The sequence below is a fragment of the Morone saxatilis genome, unplaced genomic scaffold (assembly GCF_004916995.1).
Source record: "Morone saxatilis isolate NCDOM2014 unplaced genomic scaffold, NCSU_SB_2.0 Contig18, whole genome shotgun sequence".
NCBI classification, from domain to species: domain Eukaryota; kingdom Metazoa; phylum Chordata; class Actinopteri; family Moronidae; genus Morone; species Morone saxatilis.
Genome location: NW_023339740.1, coordinates 6,946,484 through 6,970,207, shown reverse-complemented (window position 1 = coordinate 6,970,207; position 23,724 = coordinate 6,946,484). Strand labels below are relative to the sequence as shown.

At 42.3% G+C, this 23,724-nt stretch overlaps 1 protein-coding gene across 1 annotated transcript in view; it reads right to left on the bottom strand.

Annotated features, from left to right (window-relative positions):
• The window catches only part of cdh4 (cadherin 4, type 1, R-cadherin (retinal)), a 64,421-nt gene extending 49,560 nt beyond the window's left edge, over nt 1-14,861 (bottom strand). Inside the window, exons 1-2 of the mRNA XM_035662557.1 lie at nt 14,640-14,861; nt 7,535-7,717 (exon numbers count right to left, since the gene is read on the bottom strand). Of these exons, the coding sequence (XP_035518450.1) occupies nt 7,535-7,717; nt 14,640-14,735 (279 nt within the window). The 5' untranslated portion in view covers nt 14,736-14,861. The remainder of the gene's footprint in view (nt 1-7,534; nt 7,718-14,639) is intronic.
• Between the last annotated feature and the right edge of the window lie 8,863 nt (nt 14,862-23,724).

The window sequence follows — 23,724 nt, the reverse complement described above, 5'->3', positions numbered from 1 at the left end:
GGGGGGGGGGGGGGGGCGATGTTTTTCTCCTTCCAGAGGAGCTGTTTTAATGTGATATATAAGAGGAAAAGGCAATCAAGTTATAGGTGAGTGTGAAAAGACGGAAGAAGCTTAAAAGAAAACATCTGAGAAAGCAGAGGCATTTCCAAGTAATATGTCTTTTAATGAACAGCAGAAAGCATTCTGAATGCCGGCAGCATATCCACTAAATAACCTTCAAATTAAAGAGTATGGCTCTCTTTTTTCAAAAACTGATATGAAGTCTTGGGAGGAGAGATATTTTTCTATATCTGGAGGATGTTCCTCAAACTCTGACCGTGAACCTTTCTAGTGTCTCTCTTAACCTGAAATACCCTCCATCTCAATCCTGTATGACATTTTCGTTACCCGGAAGAGAGAAAGAAGTCCCAGCGCTTTAACATTTTGTATCTGCTCAAAAATAGATTAGATGCTCTCTCAAGCATACACGCATGCACACGCACATCACTGCCTCCACCTCAGACCATTAACCAGATGGAGGAATGAAATGTAGGATTGGAAAAAGGGGCAATTAGAGGGAGAACAAATATTAATGGAAGTTAAGAAGTGACTCACAAACCCAATTACAGCATTAGCCAGGCAATTTAGATGAGCTCTGTGAGAGGCGAGAATCCTGTTGAAATGTACCAGCGGTCTCTCTGCATTAACAATGGCATTAATTCCCCTGATTCACAGCGAGGGGAGAAGAATAGAGCAAATACAGCCATTCTGTCTCCGTTATAAAGAGAGCCACATTCTCTAATTCTGCGATGGGAATGGAGGAGGCAGAGGCTGATGATCTTGTCTTACCCGCCCCAAACAGACCGCGGACCCCTGGAGAGCCCCAACTCGTTAAATCGCACCATTCTCCTGCTCTACCCAAGGCTTCCCAGTACAATGGCAACAGGTAAACCATACTACAGATTCTTCCATGCACAGAGACATGTCCCACAAGTTAATTACGGGGAAGACATGGTTGGCTGCTGGGGGGAGGACTAGGGAAAGACAGCAGCATAAAGAGATAGATAGAGTTATAGATGGAGGGGTGGGGGGCAGTGAGGAGCTTTCTGCTGCTCTTGCACTTTTTCTCTCCATGTACGGCCATTGTCAAATTGCATCCCTCAACCCAAGCTGCTGCCACACGCTTCCCGTAGGGGACATGCGGCCCTGACAGCCTGGCCAATCAGCAGCACCCTGAGGCCAGTTGAAAGCCCTTCTGGCATGCCTAAGGCTAGAGGGGTCCAACCAATCAGTTAGAGGCCAGGCTTGAAAGGAGGGCCATGCTTGGCTCAGGGAGCTGCTAAGGCTGCCAATGAGAGTCCAGAGGGGAGCTCGAGTGGCTCAGAGGGAGGCTGCCAGAGGGGTCAGAGTGTACGAGGGCAGACTGACAGTTATTTAGTGAGAGGCAGAGCTCTGTGTCACTCACAACAGCACTCAGCCTTTGTACTACTGGGCCGACTCTAATGGGACTGTCACCTTCTAATTGTTAGACTGGGGATGCTGAGAATGACAATCAGATACACATACACTCACAATACATAGAAACCCACACAACACAGAAACACACGTGTACCCTCACAGACACTGGCACAAACCAGTAAACAAAAGGCGGTGTGCTCAAATATTTAGACATAAACACTCTTTACGCTGCGAATGATTTGTGTTTTGGGGGAAAATTCTAACAAGGTGCAGTATGTAAGGCTGCACTGACCTGCACATCCATTAGCAGCAAATTGCCTAGGGCTAATTTATATATTACACCTGGTACCTTACATTATGAGTGCATAATATCTCTATATATATTTTCTGAGCACACCAAATTAAGTTAAATCCAACTTTGCAGCATTTGCGACTTTTATTGATTTTAAAAGCCTTTTGCAAATCTTCCCCATCATTTAGGCTCACACATATTATGCTAATAAATGGATTTTAAATGTTGGAGAGTTTGGAGAATTAGCCAGACAACCTCATAAATGACTGTGTGTATTATAAAAGCATGTTTACCAATGCAGTTATCCTATGTTACTGTAATTTAAATCTGCCTTAACTGATCTTCTTGGCTGCGGGCACTGCAACAAGCTCTAATCATATTTATATCACCCTATAAGGCTGATATGCTGAACATGTTAGCAAACAGTTGCCTCTTTACTCATGCAGATAACGAGGAACAAAAATAGCATTGATTTGGAGTTTCTGGCCACCAGAAAAAAATAATGATAGACCAATCACAATAGTAACAAATGACATGAACAGTCTTACAAAAAATCATCTGCTATAGCTGAAAGCTGTATCATGCTTTCTGGACTACTCCAACACAAGGACATGTGCTGTAGGAGGCGGTGGAGTCAGGTTGAGTATTTGGCAGGTCTCTTCTGGAGGAGGAAGACAGTACTTCATCACTGAAAAGTAAAGTATGTGGAACAAGATGAAAGGGAACTTTATTCATGGAGACCTTGCTGTTATTGTGGATGATTCAGCAACAAGAAACTCATGGATTCTGGAACGCACTCCGAGGATCGTGTCAGGGGCAAAGGGAGTGAAGGGTGTCCTGATTTAAACCAGAATAAGACGTGTCAACAAACTTTGGCTGCTCCTTGAAGCTGAAAGCTAAACTCACTCTGAATTTCTTTCACAGACAGATGCTGCACACAAGAAGAAAAAAAAGAAAGAAAAAAAGGAAGCAGAGTTGTAAGAAGCTGAGATATAATGAGCAACTGATTGTACGAACCAGTGTTAATTGGCTCTATCGATTGAACTGTAACTGCAATGTAATAAGGAATTAGAGACTGAATTATTTTAATAGTCATTCTGATGGTTCTTCACCTGCTGTAAATAGCAAGTGGACATTACTTTGTTCATACTGTACAGATCAGTCATTAAGATTGGTGCAGTTTAGCACAAAGCAGCTTTTGACCTCTCCTTTAATGTTGTGTTCGTCGTTTGATGGTGATTTATAAAATAGATAGTTGCCATGTGCTACAACATGGAACATGAGCTTTCAACTCATGTTCCATGCCAACATGAGTTACAACCCCCTGCCAATCAATTAAGTGGTACCAGACCAGGAAGTAGTACTTTGTTCATCCTACAGTAACCCTCACTGTCTCTTTCAGAAGTGAAGGAGTACAAGTAATTCCCTTCTGGAAACTGAGCTTGGGAAATAAGTAATTGATGTGAAAGGTTTTTTTTTTTTTTTGGTGAAGAATTCTTTGAAGCATTAAATTTAAAAACATTTGGTCTTGGATAATGTAATATAGCGGTGTACATTTTGTCCTACTACTTCATGTACTCTGGTGGAAACACATGCATACACGCATACATGTACACCTGCACACCCACACATACAAACTAGACACAATGGACATAATAGATTTCAATGCACAAGAGATGCAATAAAACTGCAAACAAAACAAGCGCATCCAAAAAGCATATTACAAACTCATTATGAGCTGTAATGAAATACACTGTGCAATATGAGGTTGTAAATAAACCACCGTGTTTTCATTTTGGGGACTCAGCAAACAGCAGTACAGACATTACAATGTCATTGAGCTAACACACACACACACACACACAGCACATACTTTAGCTGTTTGGCACAGTAAACCAAATTACAAAACCAACAATAAGCCACATATTCCTTTCTCTTGTTTCTAAAGTAAGCATCAAGTTCTTCTGCCAAAGTGTGGAAAGTTAACTGGAATGGTGGGTGAACTTAACCATTTGTTTTTGTTTGTGTGCTTCTGTTTGCTTTTGATAAAAATCCCTCTAAATAAGGAGCCCCCAGTCACTCTGACTGTGACACATTCAACAATACACCCATTACCCACGAGCTCTGCCATAATGGGCTATTTAAAATAATGAGGTAAACCAAATCATACTGAGATGCACTCTAATATGCCAGTTCACCTATTCACCTTAAGACCTTCATTTTTCTACAAGAATGTGAATGTATGATAAAGATTATCTATTACAGATATCAGTACAGTTTCATTTAGCTCCATGGAAAGGGATGCACTGCAGAGAGTAAAAGGAACAGTCTTTCCCTCAACTCTGGAATCATATAATATTAAAACAACCATCCACAATGTGCTCAATTATTTCCAGCTCATAATATTCGTTTTCCTTGTCCTAACCGTGGGTCAGAGATGGAGACAGTGTCTGAGGCCTGGTTAAATGAAAGGAGGGTCTTTTCTCTCCCATATTCAGACTGCTTTCCATCAGTTTTGCCTCATTGGCCCCAGTGTAGGTGCTTCAGGAGACGGTTGAGATGAGAATGCCACAAATGGCCTGAAACTAATGTTGGCCACCCTCACCCCGCAGATTTACAGCACTCTCCAAAGACTTTCTATTTTTCTTTTCTTTTTTCCCCCCAATTTCAGCCTGTCCCCCATTCTCCCTTTTCCATCTCCCACCCACACTGTTTTTCAGTTTCTCAAAAGGAGTATTACTTGCCATCTACCTCAGTATCCATTTCACTCAAACTGTTTTTCAACCTCTCCATTTCCACTGCACTTACATCTGTCATGTCAAATAATTTGACAGCGAGAGCTCGGAAGCATATTCCATTTGAGCACAATGGTAAATCAATGGTATCAAAGTTGCACCACTTGTGGTTCTTCATGACTGAATTGCACATGTCAAGGTGAAAATGACCAGAGGTGGAATAGTGCTCTTGTATACTGTTGTGTGTGTGTATGTGTGTATGTGTGTGACAGAAAGGGAGAGAGAGAGAGAGAAAGCACTTTTTCTTTGTTTCGAGGAAGTTAAAGTAGCTTTCAGAAGCTGAAACAGAATATTGCCACCTGAGCTAGAGGGCTAAGATGATGATGGTGGCAATGTCAGAATGCACTGAAACATAACCAGTTATAGCACCATCAATGTAATCTGATAACACTGAAGGGATAAACCAAAGCTATATGATCATATGAATTATTATTTGCAATTAAAACAGCAAGGATATTGTTTTATATATGGAATTGGATTTGGAATGTTCTTTCTCGACTCTCAGTGAATCAAAGAGAAACCCACACACCTCTTTGGGCGTGTCACTTACAACATTTGATGCTTGCAAGGCTGTAATTACACTCTGAGGATTAATTGGTCCTTTTACACCGAGTGAACCTGACTGTGTGAAGGCTTGAGTGTAGACACACAGGTGAAAAAGACTCAAAGAGTTTCCACAGCCCAGGAGAGCTGGTTTGTTCTAAAATCAAGTGCATACGCTTTAAAGGTTGTTCTTGGCCACTTCTGAGACCGGCAAGATAAAGCACGAAATCCCCACTGTTCCTCTCCTCAGCTGCCAGTCAGAATGGAGAGCTGTGTAGCAGAGTGAGCTGGGGACAGGCGAGCTCACAGAGCAATGGACAGCATGAGTCACATCCCCCATGGTGCACTGCTTTCAGCTATCGTTGAGGGCTGGGACACACCTATGCTTTGTTCACATACAGTATGTGCAAGCTGGAAGGTGTACCCTCACACATAGCACATGCAGACAAAACCAACCCAACCTCAACACTCACATGGCCACACGCATAAAGGAAGCCCTTGAGGTTTAATCCAACCATCTAACACCCGACATGTGAAAAGGGGATAAAAGAGGGTCCATGTCTCCAGCAGGGCAGCACAATTTGGTGCCTCCCCTGACACTCCACGGCCCTGCTGTGTGTGTTTTTGTGTGAGGGTGTGCTTCCATGCTTTGGTGGAAAATCTGCCCTCTTGCCGACACATTGGTGAAAGGCGATTTCAGTAATCCGGGAGTGTAAGCCTCGCTGTACAAATGGGCGTAAGGGACTTTGTGTGTGTGTGTGTGTGTGTGTGTGTGTGTGTGTGTCAGAAATGCCAGCAGAAAGCTGCACGTCTGTCTGGCTGTCTGATAAGAGGCATCGAGTGAGGAGAGTTTAGAGTAGCAGCACAGTGCTAAGAATATGATGCCTCTATGGGAAACTGCTTTTGATTTTCCTTATTTTTAATATTTACAGTTGTTCACTAGTTGTAACTACATACATGTTTCACTTTTCCCTGAGAAAAATGGTCATTATGGGGCCAGATGTATAAATGACACATATGTACAGTAGTTGCTATTAAACTGGTATTTATAAAAGAATAATGGGTAGTCAGAATATGCATCCCTTATGCATACTTCAGACTAGCTGTTCAGACTTTTTCTAGTGGCAGCCCTGCCTAATATTGTGGAAAAATGGATAAGGTGAAAAATAAGACCAAATCCAATACATTATTATTATTATAAATAGTCCCGGCATGCATAAGAATGGGAGCTCTGGTACTATTTAAGAACCTCGCCAATTCTATTTGGTTGAATTGTGCATTTTCTTTACACTCTTTTGACTGAGAGTCTTAAGCAGACAGGGGTTAAGTGGTTAGTTAAGGGTGTGTTTATCTATGTCAAACTACTGGAGTTCTACTTAACTCAAATTTCACAATGAGTAAAATTCATAAGCGATAACCATGTTTATGCATGGAACAGAGTTATATGCATCTGGCCCGTTGGTTGAGTGGTTAAGACATATATCATGTAACATTCCTGAGTGATCCTAGCCATTAAACGTTAATGCATGTCAACAGCCCCTATCTCTTCTTGTGTTTCCTGTCTCTTTATACTGTAATACTAAAAACCCAAACTGAATCATTCAAGCAAGCAGAGGATGGATAGTATTTTCATCCTCTGCATGTTCAGTATTTAATGTGCAACTTTGCATATGCTAAACATCATACAGAGCTTTATTACTGTTTGACAATGCATACTGGGGCCTCCACTGAAAAACTGAAATTAACTGAAATCATTAGCATCCATCATAACAAATTAAATACAAATTACATGAAACGGCTTTATTTGTAGCAGAATTATAACTTAATCAAATTGCCTGCCTTCAGTAGCATTCCTTTAACAAACATCAATCTCAGTTGGGGAATACTCCGGGCTCCAAAAACTCACAACAATATGGATAGATAATTACTCAGCAATTCAGATGTGCTGTAAAGAAATGCACTATGATGTGAAATCTAGTCCACCAGCTATATTAACAGGTGTAGAAACGCCACTGAGAGAGAATACTCCTGAGTAATCCTTAGATCTAGTCTTCTGAGACTGAGCATGAAGTGCATATTTGTGTGTGCTTTCCAAGCAAGGATTTTTTTGTCTACCTGTCTGTGGTGCCCAGAGGCACAGCAGACAAATCATCTGGCATCATGACTTAAATCGGAGACAAGAGCAGCGCTTTTAGCCTGCTGGGTGTGCTTGATAGAAAATACCAGAATGTTGAGTCTCTTGGCCTCATGGTGATTGTAAGAGATATTACTGTATATTCCACGCTCTTCTCTCTTGACTGGGCTGAGTAAGCACTTAGAAAAAATATACAGGTTGGCTACCTAGATTTTCTTGGAATCTTAGCTTTTCTCTGTAAGGTTATATAAAGATTCTGCGGTGCACCAAAGACATTCTGCATCAGGAAAAGATGTGTGGTATTTGTTGAAAATTGTATAAACTGTCACTCACTCTGACAAGCATGTGAGGGAAGGGTCCTCTGGAGTTTTCAGGCACATTGATAGGCGGGATGACCCAGTCTCTCTTCTGTCGCCTCAGCCCATTGGCAGAGGAGCTCCTCTGATGTTTTCGAGAAAACCTGATAACTCTGGGTTGCGAGTCCCAGACTCTTGACAGCATTTCTTCAATGCCAACCTGAAAAGAAAAACACATCATATCATGCAACATCTCGCATTGAATAACTGGCGCACATTATCATTTGAGGAATGCTATTTTGCTACGACAGGTTGGAAGATGAATCTATAAAGTGCTGTAAAATGACAAGTTTTCCCCTCTGCTGAAATTGAAACTAAAATACTGGGTGTCACGCAAACAATGAACCCATTTTGGGAAAGTGACAGAGAGGCAAACACAAGGAAATATAAATAAACATTTGTCTGAATGCTGCTGCATCACATTTCATGAGGCCCTTGGCAAGACACACTCAGTCTGCCCAAGCCCTCGGCTTCAGCCTAAGAAAGCCAGACCTCCCCGAGGCTACATGGCTGGGTTGTGTCCACTGAGGTGCTGTGCTTTGTCTGCAACCCTGCACTGATTTTTCAGGCAGACAGAATTATTCCTGGCCGACCCTGTCCTCTCTGTCCCTGCTGAAGACAGAAAACAATGTGACACCTTGCCCTGACAGAAGCCTATCATCAGATTAAACAGGTATTGATGAAATACCAGTGTAATAACAAGGACAGCAGAGGGGAGAAGCACAAGACTGCCCCGCAGTTTTGTCCACGCAGCCATGATTTAGAAGACAAACTCAAAATGTCACGCACAGCTGGCGAGAAACACACTGTTGCTGATTAGTTTGGATGTGTGTACTCCTTATTTTTGAAGTTGAGGTACCTTACAACATCACGCAGGATCACGGTATTATGGGCAACTCCTATATATAGGTGTATATACCCTCTAGCTATAGCTGCAGAAAGAAGATTGTGTTCTTACTCATCTAGCCTGGTGAAATAAGGGTTAGAAGGGTGTGTAAAAGAGTGTTTTTTCCCCGATCCTCTATGGTGTCCTCCTGTGTAAGATGGTTGTATTGCTGTAATCCACCTAATCCTATTGTTGTCTCTGCGCCCTGCGTACACACACACACACACACACACACACTCACTGGCAGTGTGCCGCTGTCACCTGAAGCACAGTGGAAATCATCCTGTTCATCCCACCTGGAACACACACAACACAGTAGTACAGGCGAAGACACATGTGTGCACACGAGTCACGCCGGACACGTCGCCATGCCAAACACGGGTCAGCAGTTCATCCTATCAATATACACCTGCTTTGCAGACTGTGAGCTACACCTGAACAAACGCAGTGTATATTTTTCTACTTTTGTTTTAACTTCACACATTCACAGCTCAGAGGATTGGTGCAGACCTCTGGACAGCCAAGGGTTGAGGGTTTAGCTGGGCAGGAGGCAGGCGTAGAGGGAGCGTGAGCGACCGGGTGGATGGTTAGAGGACAGAAAGAGGAACGAGGGGACCAGATGTGTTTCCCAGATAAGATAACTCTCGTTCCAGCGCCACTCATCCAAAACACTCACAGGTACCAACTGGCACGGGGGAGGCAGGGTGCTGCCAGCCCCCTCCACGGGCGGCAGGTGGAATTAGTCTCTGCCTGTGAATATGCGTGTGTTTCTGTGGCTGTGTATATTTGCAGATGCTCATTTGAAACACACAAAAACAGGGGAAAACAAACAAGTGTGTAAAAAAAACAAACATGCAAAAGAGAATAAACAACACTCAGTCTGGCAGATGACGATGAATCACCAGGACTGTCTATATGTCAGTGCATATGGGCACACAGTATATGATACCACAACGCTACTTCTCGATCTATGATAAGTCTGAGTGCTCCTACCATGATAAAGTTCTTATCTGCCTTCACAGCTATTGGCAGAGGGATACAATGAATTAATATTTGCTCTATACACCAATCAGCCCACTGACGAGGCAGCCCATCAAGCCTGACGATAACAAGGTTGAAGCATCCGATTTGTTAGGGCTGAACATTCCTTTGGAAATGTTGCCAAAAGAGAAATGAAGAAGAGAGACGGTTAGGCAGAGAGACAGACACGGGACAGAGACAATGAAAGTCCTTTATTGTAAGTCTGCTTGTGGATGATATCAGCGCCGTGGCTGCATGCGGCTGTCACTTTCAAACAGCATGGCAGATGACAGGCTGTTGGCATTGCGACAATACCAGAATTACAAAAGAAAGAAAGAAAAATTGGAACAAGCTCTCTATGGGCCGCCATGAAGCTAGGTGCTCATTAGGGTTTGGGGATTTTTATTTTCTGTCCGTGTGTGTATGAATACAGTATGTGCATGTGTAGTGTGTTCCGTCATGCCTGTGTGCACATATGGGAAATCATGTGTGTTGGCCTTGATGCAAGCATGTGTGCACACATACAAATGTGTAAAAATAATGCAGGAACATATGTGCGGGTGTATTTGTCCAGGAGTGTGTGTGTATGCACGAACACATGACAAGGAGTCAGTTAGCGTGTCCCTGAAACCCAGAGGCGGCCAGGGCCAGCTGGCAGTTCTCTGCTCCCAGGCAGCCTGCACATTGCTGGGGCATTCTTTAGGCCTGCAGCCCCCGAGCCCTGGAGCTGACATCTGGAGGTTATCAGTCTAACAAACAGGCAGAACAATACAATAAGAGTGTGTGCTCATTGCCCATTCTCTGTTCAGTATAGCTCTGAAAACATTTTCAGAGATTCAGGTCTCTTGATGTTGCTTTTTATGTCTTTAGTGCTGCAGTTCTCTTTGCTGGTTCACTATGATAAAAAAGAAAGATCAGAGTGCTAGTCTTCAGTAAGGAGAATGTTCTCTCATGAGATCTTCTTTCAAAAAATAAGGTACTTTGTATTAAAAAAGTATTGAAATTCTCATAGCTGCTACTTGCCTGTTGAGACTTGCAGCTTTCCAGTGTGGTTTGTCAACATAATCAGGCTATAATCACAAAGTTAAAGCACACAACAAAAGCGCAGCTATCCAACCCTGCCGGTGCTGCTTTTCAACGACCAGTGGACCCCAGGGTCCTACGTTCCACCCCGCTGCCGGCCTTCACTGTAATCTACCTTGAACAGGTGAGGATGTCCGGGGAGAGCGCGGTAAAAATGCAAATCAAGTAAGCACTAAAACCCGCTCCGGCAACCAGTCGACTCCAAATCTACTGGTGCATAACTGATGGGCTCTAAGCTGGTGGAGAAGGCAAACCAACGTGCCATGAAATCAGTACGAGTTGGAGAGCACTCAACGAAAGGCCCTACCTGTGTGAGGTGCGATAGCCTGAGTACATAAACACAGCGGAAAGGGCTCTCAGGCCAAAGATGCTCTACACTTCAATTGCTACGGTATTGTACACTGGAAAATTAAATACTAAAATGAGCTGGTCGATCATGGAGCGCATTCCAAGTATGCTAATTTCTGCTACTAAAACAGCACAGTGAGAAACTAAACCAGTTATTAAAAGCAAATCAATGCACTCTCACCGGTGCCATACAACAAAGCATAAGCATAACAAGAGAAGAGAGCCACAGGATATTCTGTGTTGGAACCAAGTCATCTGAGTAGAGATGGAGCAAGCATACAATTTACTACACTATATCCCTGTACACATTATCTGTCTACACAAAGCGAGTGAACAAAATGAGTTGGTATTTGAGCTGCCTGTCTTTTAATCGCCAAAGGGAAGAAGAGGATATCCTGAGCAGTTTATATCCTCCGCTGCCGTTGCCATGTTGATTACGCAGAGATAGGTTGCGGTTAGGTGATGTGATTATGATTACATCTTTTCTAAAATAACTATTGACTTTCAGAACAAAGAGATGGGCTCAGATAACAACACTACTCACCTCTGTGTGTGTTTACCAAACTGGGAAAGTAAAATGGGCCCCACAGTTCAAAAACACTGCACTGCGCTGATAACGCTGATAAGTTTTAACTTCAACTCCCAGAAATCATTACATTTATTTAGTTATTGTACTAAACTGCACAGAGCACATGGCTGTTAAATGACTTACTGACTTTGCTAGTTCACAGTGTTATATATCAAAGGAGAACAAATATGGGCCAGTTTAGCTTTCTGCTGCTAGTGTTACATTTAGTTGGTACCTCTAACTGGAAAAATGTCCAAAAAAAATTTTCCTTGTTTGCCAAAAACTTTTTGGAAGAATGTGGCCCCATATTAAAATGCCCAACTTTACAGCAGAAATAAACAATATACTTTGGTTTAGGACAAACCTCTAAAGTAATGACATCCCCCTTTGCTTCAGCTGTACTTTGTGTTTGGTGCTAATAAGCAAATGCTAGCATGTCAACCATTCCACTCAAGTCATAATAGTAGATGTCAGTGAAGACAAATTGTTTGTAAGGGTGTTATCAGCCTTGTGGAGGTTGTCACTCAATGCTTCCCTCAATTGCTAATATTTTATGCAGTTAATGTGGGTCCATCAGAAATGGCCACACTGGACTGTAACAAACAACCGATAAATACATTTTCACATTATCCTGTAGCACATACTGAACATTAATAACTACATGTCTTTATTACTGTGCTGTTAATGAAACAAGTATTTATTTTCATTTCTCCTCAGGGTGTATCAGGAGATTGGAACTAAATTCTACTGTAGCACTAGCAACTATTTATACCATCTGAGGAGAAAGTGACAAGAACACATGTAAACACTGCTCTGCCAAAAAAATAAAAATAAAAAAAGCATACTGTACTGTACGTATAAAAGCTGGTTTTCAAATTTCCATATGATTAGAGGAAACACATTTATTTCTTGTTCAATTATTGAATCTTTCTCTAGCTCCACGATGTGGAGAACATAATTATTCGCTGAAACTACATCACCTGGTCCTCGCAGACTGCCAGAGTGGAACATTAGCTCAATCAATGTCAATTATTTCCCAGTCTCCATTATTGCACTGCCAGGAGTGGGCAGAATTTTAATCCCCACTCTGCAATTGCTTTAGCTACATGAGTATTGGGCTTTTTGTCATGATTAGAAACATGACTGAACATTAAGCCCAATGGCGTTCAACAAGTAGTGCAGGAAAAATGATAATGGGTTTGTCGCTCAACAAAGTGCAGCCCGGTAGTGGAAGTCAGTAACAGTGGCTATACATTTGGCCCTGTGTAGTTTTACAGTCTCTGTTAGCTAATAGAGATTTGGTAGCAAATAGAGTCATGTCTCTACTTGTCACATACACAGAAACACTGCATTTTAACTGCTGTGCATGTACTGTTGTAAACTCTTACCTTAGTGACAGCATGCGTGTACATGCAGGGTCATAGAAACACAGGGAAAAGTGTCCCGACTCTTATATACTCTATATTCATACTTTAGTTGTTTTGTGAAAGTGATACTCTGCCTTTACTGATTCATGGGAGCCTTTCTCAGGCAGCAACAATCAATGAAGCCCATCTAATCAGAAAAAACCCTATGATTAACAGAATTTTATTGAATACAAATCCAGTTTCAAAGCCTCTTATCAAATCTAAGTCCTTTTCGAATATTTTTATCAAATATAATTAGGTTTAGCTTTTAACACTTGCAAGTAACTAAAGCTGCAAATAACTAAAACAAGATCTGTAATTACCATTTGTTGTCTGATTAGGGAGAAACTGTTTTGTGTGCAGCCTCTTGCTGAACTACAAAAACACAGAGACCACGCTCAGTCACTGAGTGATGTTTTCTTTTCTTTTATTCACAAACTATCTTTGGTTGAGTGTGCAGAGACCACTTGCGGAATTAACATTTATTAACTCAGCTGATTTTCTATAATCCTCCCCCAGTGATGATTATCGGGTAAATAACTATTATTGGCTTAAAATGAGAAGCCTGCATTCATTTTATAATAATCTGAAAAAAGTGAGGGAAAAAGATGTTTGTAAAAGGTTATATTATATACAATTTAAAACATTTATAGAGCAGCAAACAACTATTTGCTATAGTGGAGTCATAGTGTCCTGAGCTCTGAATGTGTCATTACTTTGCCTGTGTTGCTATTGCAGTCTCTCTGTGGTTTTTTTACATTGATGGTCAGCTTCGTGTGAGGCTGAGTAAAGCGACTGAAATGGCTGTTTTTCTCCTCTATGTATGAATTACAGATTTATTTTGACCAAACCAGAGTTTGTGATGTTGGAACAGTGGAAAGACTAACAAAGACTGTTTTTGTGATTTTTGTTTTGCTTCTGTCCACTTTGAATGAAGTTACAATGTTTCGACGATAAGTGACGTTAAATTAGCTACCGTGTTTGTCTATGGCGAGCGATAAGAATATGGCCCTGTTTCTGGTCAAACAAAAGGTTTTTCTCTGTAGTGACCTTTTCCATAATGTTGTCAGAAACAAGCACTTTTAGTGGACGCATTTTGACGGCCGTATTTGTCCCCAAAGATTAACGTTAACTTATGTTGCAGCCATTGCATCCCTTTTGATTTCACATCTAACTCGGTTAATTAGGAATTTGATGAATTTTATTGGGTTTCTGTCTGGGTTTCTCAGATGCTGGGGCTGGGAAATCTGTTAGCAACACAGCTTAACAAATCTAGGAATCAGCTTCAAAATGGAACCGGTTATTGGAACCTAACTCTCAAAAAACCAAACAAATCAAACAAATTTAATAGTATAAAATGTTAAATTTTTTGGACAGAGGATAAGTTAGGGTCATAGGGGAAACCAGTCTACAAGCTTACAGCTGCCAGTATGCAAATGTATTAGTTGATAGTTGGCAGACTGAAAAGAGTGATAGCGGAAGGAGGTATGGGCGGGGTTTCCAGAGTAATGAATTTACTAGAATGCAAATTGTGGTTACAGTTGCAAATGCTGAGTAGAGATATGGAGGGGTTTTGCTAATGATAGTTTTATACATGAACTGGTCCCAGTAAATCTGATGGCTGGTGTGGAGTGATGGCCAGTTGACTAGAGAGTACAAGTTTCAGTGATGAGCATTGAAAGGCACCTGTGACAAAGGCGCTATGGTAAATAACGGTCAAATGATTGTGCCCTTGTGTTTTTGTATTCCTGAATTTGTCCTCCTTCGTTACCTTTGTCAGGGCTGAAGGATGAGGATGTCCGGCCAGTGCTAGCTTTACAGTGGTCTCCCAGATGTGTAAGTCATGGAGACCCCGGGCCGTCACCATGAACTGGACAGGCTCAGACAGGTTGGCCACCTCCTGCTCGGCATACACCGTTCCATCAGGCCTCACGCTGAAGTTGGGGTCGTTACTGACAAAGCCCACCTCTCGGCTGCGCTGGCAATCCTCGAACTTCACTGCAGAGACAGACAGAAAGGGGAGCGGAGATACAGAATTAGAGAGCAGCACAGTGAGATTTACTCCATGAGGTGTTCGCAAATCCATGACACATCTGGCAGGCTTAAGATTAACTTGCATCCATCAAGACATATCTTGAAATATCTCATCCCTTCTGCTGTCACTTTTGATTCCCCGTTTTGACGTCTTTGGCAAAACAAACTGCTTATCTCTTCCTGAACCGGAATACACAGGAGGGAACCTAATTCTTTTTCATATCATTCTTTTCCCAAACTAGACAGATAGCAATGTCAAAACAGCATTTCCCTCAGCTTCTCCAGGGAAAGCATGAAGAGTAGGTCTAAAGTACATTAGGCTGACTGGGCCGATTGTGCTCCATGCTCTGCTGCCAAGCACATGGAGCACAGTCTTGAATGAGGTTTGGAGGGTTTTGCTCGACTGAGACAAAAGAAAGGGAGCTGTAAGGAATCTCATGTTCCGCACAGACAAAAAACTATACTGCTATTGCTGTTTCGAGAGTAATGCACCATATTTGTGTGTATGAGCAGTATGGGAGTATGATCTGGTTATCGGGGGTGTTTGCAGTTTTTCCACTGCACACATGAGTAAAGTGGTTGGGACACATCAGACACAGGTACAGGGATGATGCTGAGTGCATCAGTGCAGATTCTCCAGTGACAGCTGACATGAATATGCCATTACATTACACAAAACACAGGAGAAACATACAGTCTCACACAGACTATTAGGGGAATTCTTTCATTCCATTGCCAAATTTAATCAACACTCAATGCATCATTGTCCTATGATTCACAGCATGAAGCAATAGCATGAATGCTTAAAATGAGTGATTGCTGTTTTCAACATGTCTATTATGATAACACACACGCACACACAGAATTCCTTGTCTCACTCTACCCGCAAGTTGAAATGCATGTGCTGTGATCTCATCTCACAAAGTCTGGCTGCTGATAACAAGACAAATTGATTTCATAAATCACGCAAGGAACAGATCGCCTGTTATGAGCTATGGCAGCGTGATTTTTCAAAAATCCAGCGTGAAGAATTCTGCACAGCAAGCTTTTTATCAAGCCATCTATTTAATTTATCACCCAGCTTCCTGTCAAAAGCAGCTCCCAAACAACAGGCCAATAAAGCTTGGCCACTGCAGCTTAGCGTCACACAAATGATGCCGCTTGTTTTCAACCTCTGAGTAATTACATGCGTAATGGGATGGATGGTAAACACAGTTTCGACAATGTGTGCATCTGTCTGTGCTGGCAAATGCAATCCATATTTTCATTTGAAAAAAAAAAAGGCCCAGTGGAGAACGTCCTTATGTGAGTAATAAGCGCGTGCCTTACTTTGGGGATCATTTATTGAGGCGGGGGGTGATTTAACATCAGGTTGTGACAATATGACACAGACCTGCTTGAATTGTCCACAGATGAATTGTGATAGCAAGCATGTATTATGTAAATGACTTCAATTAGCTTAAACTGAGCTGGCTAATTGTTGTCACTTAGACAGGCCTCTTGTGGTGCAGCTGGAGAAGCGAGGCTTAAGGACACGTGCACTGCAAAGCACTGCTTATAAATGCGTGTGCGTTTCCGCCTGTGTGTTCATGCGCGTAGGAGTAAGTTCAGCTAGTTTAAGAATGTCTGTCCTCAGCTGGTGCATATATTTATTTCAGTCTTAATTCTACAATGAAGCCAGAGAGGTCTCTGAGGGTCTGTCTCTCGCCTTGTGTGCTGCGGTGGTGCCAGTTGGCATGGGAACACACGTGGTCTAGGAGCCATTGCCATTGTGCAGAATTGTTAGAGGAGTGTCTTTGATTCTTTGTGAGGGCACTGGGCCACCTCTCAGTTTACCACTCGCCGCCTACTGGTATGTACCCCTCGAGGGGGCCGGGACCATGACCCTGATTCCTAACACATCTACTTACTTAATGTGAAGATATTCATAAATTCTTTGCTATTCATTAAAAAGCACATTTAAATCAGGTGGTGGGATCTGACCTGCCACGCTGCTAAATGGAGATGAAAGCGGCGGAAAGAGACAACGCTGAGACTAGATTCTGATAGAGAAACTATGTGTGTCGAAGAGAGAGGGGGAGATAGGAGGATAAAAGGAAAAGGCGGGGGACGCAGATTACCGTAGCAAACAGAAAAAAATAAGTAGAGATACATTACAAAATATATAAAATAAACCCTAATTGGATCAATTTTCTCAGCATTAAAAATAAAATACTTAGTTTTATTGTAAGACAAGAGGAGCTAATGTGCAAATGTAGCGATGCAGATTATTCGCTGCTGTCACATCATAAGATGGAAATAGTAACAGTGAATGAAGACTAACACTGTTGATAACTAATCTGTGCTTATTTATTGTTATTGTTCTCTAGTGCATGTAATTCGTTTTGTCATCTTACGCTTGGCAAGCTACGGCATCCCTTTGTACAATAAGCTGAACTTGAAGTGAATAAACAAAGACAAGGCTCCAGGGTGTTTTCAAATTTGACAGCCCTGAAGGTCAGTATACCCACAGTCCTTCTTCAATTAAAAAGACAAAAAATTACAGACATCTTTTACTGCAGGTTCAATGAATGCTACCACTAGACTTAACTTCACCTTATCTGGAGCACCAGGACTGCACAGAAGAGACAGAGGAATGTGCTGAGTGCAGGTCTGGCTACATGTACTACACATAGCTAATTCACAATCTGACAGATTTAAAGTGTCAGTCTTTCTGATGATAAAATCACACACTTGCACAAGGACATCAGACTTGCCTGCCAGTTATCTACACGCAGCTCCATTCACCAGCCAAAATGTGTAAGGGTTAGATGTGTCAGCGTGTGATTTTCACTGGGCTTAAAACACATATTTTTTCCAATTTCAAGCTAAAAGCTTACAGACCCAACTGACAGCATGTCATAACCAGGTTTGGGGTACGGATAGTAGCTTACCCATAGTCTGTCATTGGCTTCTCTCAGTGAGTTTTGATTGATCAACAAAATGCCTAATAGGAGACGCCACGATACAACATTTCAAGTCACTGGGTGGCCTTATTTACCCAGCATGCATCTCACTGTCAGGGTGAAGCCTGTCAGGAAAATTCACCGTGTTAAATTTTTCAAGACCTCTCTGCAGCCTGAAGCTTGGATGCATTTCTGAATATATAACATGGAAAAAACGTGGACTTAAATGTGTATTAATGCATCTTTGAATACTCCACATGGGGAGGACAGTGTGTGGGTGTGGCTAATGTGCTCTATGGGAAGGCTAATAGCTTTAAACAGCCACCTCATTCAGCTCAGAATTATCAAACATTGTAAACTGTATACAAGTTGAGACAATTTTGTCATTGCCTTTGTGTTGCCTTTCTGGTTAAGGCAACAGCGTTCTGACTCAAAGATCAACTGTGTCCCTGTACTTTGCTTTGGTTAGTTGAGGAAAACATCACGGGTATTAAACCACCAACTCAAATGTGTGTGTGTATTCTCTTCGTCTATATTGTAGCTTAGATATGTGCAAAATGTGTGTGTGTGTTGTAAGTTGGTCTGTCTCTGTGTGTCCCTGTGTAAGCTTGTCTAAATGTGTACATGCGTGTGCATGTATTATGTGTGTATCAGAGTGTGTCTTGTATATTTTAGTGCGTCCTGCCATCCACAGCGGTGTTTGGCAGGCTGCTGAGGCTGGTGTCATTCTGCTCGGCTGCCCTTCTCTGGACTCGTATGGCAGACAACATGCTGTCCAACAGAGCGGCTAGCGCGGCTAAAACAGGGCGGGCAAGCAGCCGTGACCACCGACCACCGAGTCCACCACGCAAACACACACACACACACACACACACACACAGAAAGACACGGATATGCTCTTTGTCTCTTCCTGCTTGTAGATCTGCGACAATACCCTAGAGGAGGCCAAAACAGCTCTTGTATGGAAACATTACATGTGCATAATGTAGATGGCAGGTAGCAACTCTGCACAGCTTGCTTTGTGCATCCACATGGACCATGCCTCCCTCATCCCTCTGCACCCGCCTACAACATGTTCACCTGTCGACCGTACACGCCTCCCCTCTCCTCCCTCCCTGGTGGTCTCTCCTCTTCCTGTCACAGTCTCTTCCCTGTCTCCTCCACTTCCCTGTTTCCCAGTGTCACAGCTCCCTGTCCTCCTTACTTCTTCCTGTCCCTATTTCCTCCCTGTTTAACCCCCCACCCCCACCAATCTTCCTCTGTCCTGCTCTCGTATTCCCTGCAGACTAGGCATGTTCTCCCTGATGCAAACCAGGACAGCCAGTCTGAGCCAACAGCTGAGCCACACATAAAAATGGGCACCCTGTTGGGTCAGTTATTACCATTGTTAAAGTGAGCTAAGAGGACGGCACAAAAGAGCTAAAAAGAAAAGCTAAAAAAGAATTGAAAACGGTCAAGATCACGGTCAGTCTGATTTTAGCATTAACACACTTGTTAGCTGGTTTTAGAATTGATTATATGATTTTACACATAATATTGTAAGACTTTGATGGATCTTTTTATATACCTGCTTTTATCTAAAAACCTTTATTACGGTTCTCACTTTTATGATTTTTGCTTTTATTCTGCATGTCTCACCCTGTAATATTGCTTCTACTGCTCATTTGATCTGTTTTAATCAGTTGAAACGTGTTCTTGTGATTTGAAAGGTCTATAAATAAAGATTATGATATGATATTAGCTACAACTTCTAAAATTAGATGTCTGACAGCAAACACACTGTACATAAATGGGTGGATGTGGGACAGAAAATGTCCCGCTTTATGCAGTTGACACAGACAGAAAGTTGAAAGTCTCACTGTGGTTAGAGAGTCAGGTATATCACAAACGGAGCTGGTAAATGGATCCAGACTGAGCATATGGAGCTCCTTTCGTTAAGGTGCTGTTCATCCCATTTGTGGCACAGTGCTAAGTAAACATTCCCTCTGGTACCCTGCTGCTTTTCTCAAGCCAACGGGAAAATCAACGCCACCCACTCAATTTGCAAATAACAGTATTTTTGCCAGGCTGAGGCTGTGATAGACAGCAGCACGGAGCCCAGTGATGAGTCAAATAACGCTGCTAAAATACAGAACATACTGTATGTAAAGGCTGTAAAGAGTACGGGAATATCTCATTCTATAATTAATTATAATTATTTTCCCATATAATCGTAGCTTTTATTTTTGTAAGTTATTCATTTCATTTCAAATGACAAATCTGATTTTACTCAACAGCATTAAGAATTAAAAATGAATGAAATACTAGGATGCTCAAGCATTTGTTTTAAAGTACTCTGATAAGAAGTGCCACTCACAATAAGCTGAATTATTTTTTTAATGATATTCTGCATCAAATGTGTCTCAGTATAACAAAATACAAAAGCTTCATTTGCTAACTGAGAGATTAGACCCTTGAATTTCACATGGAAATCCACTGCTGATAGCGATGGACTGAAAAAGGTTCTGTGAAAAACCTGAAACAGCCTTGTTGACTGCCAAGCATTTTTAAATGTTCTCATTGGGGAACTACAAGGTTCTGATGAACTACAACAAACCCTAAAGGTGCATGTGAGCCTCCAGTGTGAGTTTAAACTTGAAAAAAGACTGAGCGTACAAGGTTTACACCTGACAGTGACATAGCAGCTAAAAATCTACTCAAGAGACATTTGAGTTGTAATATTCTTTCCAACTACGAAAGGCAAGAGAAATGGGAAAAGTTTACAGCTTTCAGTGGGCGGTGAGGTAGCTGCAGTAGTAACAGGCATGATTGGCAAGTAAAGATGACAAATCTATTTTCTGATGTTGTGATTTATCACGACTAAAGTGCTGCATCTTGTGAGTCTGTAGTCAAACCCGAGGCGCCCCATGCAGTACATACACAACCCTTGAAACTCTTTTGAAATCCAGCCCACTGTGCCCCCACAGGAATGCTTATAACTAATTCAATTTACATGCTGCTGTTTTTAAAACACTGCAGGTACAATGTGACTTTCCTGAAAAGGCTTCTTTTTTTTTTTTTTGCCGCAGTTGGAAATGAATTTCTCTGCCTCTGCAGTTCTCTGTTTTAACAAAAGCCCACACAGTTCCCTCTGACAGCTCACTCTCACAAAAGGAAACCACTGCGACTCAAGTGTGTGTGTGTGTGAGTCGCTGTGTGTGCCTATGCGTACGAGGGAGCCAGAGTGAGAGAGATAAAAAGACAGAGTGAGAGAGAAGAGGGACATTGGAGTGGGAGTGTGTGACATGAGCTCTTTGCATATACGATTATTACAGCTGATGCATAAATGGGTATGGGTGTCATCGTTTCACTGTGCTCTCATGGGTGTGTGTGTGTGTGTGTGTGCGTGGGAGAGAAGGTGCTGTCAACCTGCATTTGTGTGCGTCAGTGCTCATGTTTCACTTTTTAAACACCACATGCTTGTTATCTGGTTCTGGCGCACTTACGGGGCTGAACAAAACCTTGTCACATTGTTAGTGCACTGTCACATCTATAGGGCCAACATCCACCCACAACCCCGCCGCCCCCACCCCGTCAACCCCTTTGTTTTCCTTCTGTCACCTTCCTCGTTCTGCAGGTATATGGATGTAACAGCTGTAAGAGAAAGCCCTCCTGCGTTGGATCCTATGAGCCTGTCAGGATACAGAGAGAGTCTTTATACTGCAGAGCTGTCTGTAATGTAACTGCACACATACAGGATGTTGTGTGGGCCACATGCTCTGTGGGGTTTTTCAAAGGTTGTCACAGTATTTCAATGGATTATGAAGATTTCCTCACAGATATTGGTTTTACTCTCTCGCACATCATCGCATTACACAGTGAGTTTTGCTCTACATTGTAGCTTGAGTCTCAGAGTGTTAAGTGCTGCTGCAAACACTGTCCCGTGAGTTTTGGCCCGGGCACTTTTGGGTAGAGCATTTGGGTTTTGCACATCCCCGGCCTCTTGCTCTTATCTCTGCATTAGCCTCCTCTCATGGGCACAGGCATGAGGAGGCTTGAGGAATGAGAAAGGGGAAAGAGGCAAGATAAAGAGGGAGAGCGGGAGCAAAGCAGAGCGGATGCAATTAAAAGACTGGGTCACAGATCGCAGTGCCAAGCGTCAGTGTGATTAATATACCACCATTCAGCCCAGGAGCTTTTCTCCTCTCTCTGTGTGTGTAGTGTGTGTGGGTTGTTTGTGAGTCTGTTATCTTATATGCATACCACAGCTAGGGGGCACCAGTGTGTCTCAATACGTGCTATCCTCAGGTGTGCCATGATTAACCCTTTTTAAGGTTATGTCAGGGATTCTGGTGACCTGAACAAACAGGTTTGAAGAAATGATCTGTCTCTATCTGACCTGAGACAAAACAATCCAAGTTAAAAAACTTTTTTCTTCAATTTGCCTATTATAACAAGAAAAAACATGGAAGTAAGGCCGTAAACTGGCTTTAAAACTTTCGATAGAAGAGTATTTTGTAACTGGACAATCTTGAAATATTGCATACAAATACTTGCTAAACTTCACAGGTTCACTCTGTTGTGAACTTTAATGAACACCCACTATCCTTGAATTTTTTCTGTGCCTTTTGGCTGACCATCTCAAGAGAAGCTACCCACTAATTTTAGACCATGCCAAATCAGTCAAATCTGGCTCCCAATCAATCCATCCTCTGCAATAAAAAAAAACACATTAAAGGCAGCAAACAACCCTGATTGAGCTGGTGGCCCTTCCCAGAGACTTATGGTAATGAGAAATGTTCCTTCTTGAAACGCAGCAAGCTGCACAAACATATCAACTGAATCTTTCTTTTATTTCTTTCATCTGGCTCCCACTCACCAGACCTTGCCTTCAAGGCTTCCCCTTCGATTTAGCGTGAGCAGAGAAGGAGCCGCGCTTTATCACAGCAATATCTTTTTTAAGGAGGTGAAGCGAAGAAACTGCCTCAAGGCTACACGCTGTCTGTTATCTCCCAGTACAATATAATAATTTCACATAGCCCAGAGCGAGGTGGCGGGACCTCAGCTGGGCCAAGTGACAAAAAGGGGAATGTGAGCAAACTAGGGGCAAGGATCAGGGGACAAAAGGGGCTTCCGGGAAATATCTGTGACTCTCACTCAACCGTATAATGACTGTAATGAAAACCCATTATTCTCAAGAAAGTTTTTCTTTTTTCAAGTGTGAGTCACATTGCCCCCACTGCACACATTTTACAGTGTAGAGAACAAACTACAGGTTTTAGATTACGGTTACACTTTTATCAGACACTGCAGAAATGCCGGCCATTTGAATAGGAGAGACATTACGGCCAGGTACATAAGGCAGTGCTCAGTCTGTGTCCAGTGTTTATGACTGCAGCACATCTTATCTGGTTATTTTTAGCTGCTCTTGATTACCCTGGAGACTGGCCCTAATAAATACCATTAAATTACCACTAAAAACAGCCTTTCTCTCCCTGTCCATCCTCACCATCCTCAGAGAAACCCAAGAGTAACTCACAAGGTAATCAGCTTTTAATTTTCTCCACCCCCCTCTCTTCTTTGGTTCTCCCATTTTATCTCTCTCCCTCCCAGCTCTCACCCTCTGTCATCCTTACTTGCTGAGCCGACCAGTAGCCCTTTCTTCTTCTCTGGTTCTTTTTCTTTTTCCTTCCATTTTCCCTCTTCTTGTGATATTAGCATAAAAGTGTTTGCATCCTTCCCTGGTGATAGTTTAGCTGCTGTGTTCAGCATCTTGATTTGATTTCCTACAATTGCCCTAATTAGCATTACAAATATACACTTAGAGAGCAACAGAAATATCTGTTATGCCTGACAGACTAATTTAAGGCAATGGAGGCCAGAGGACAAGACAATACT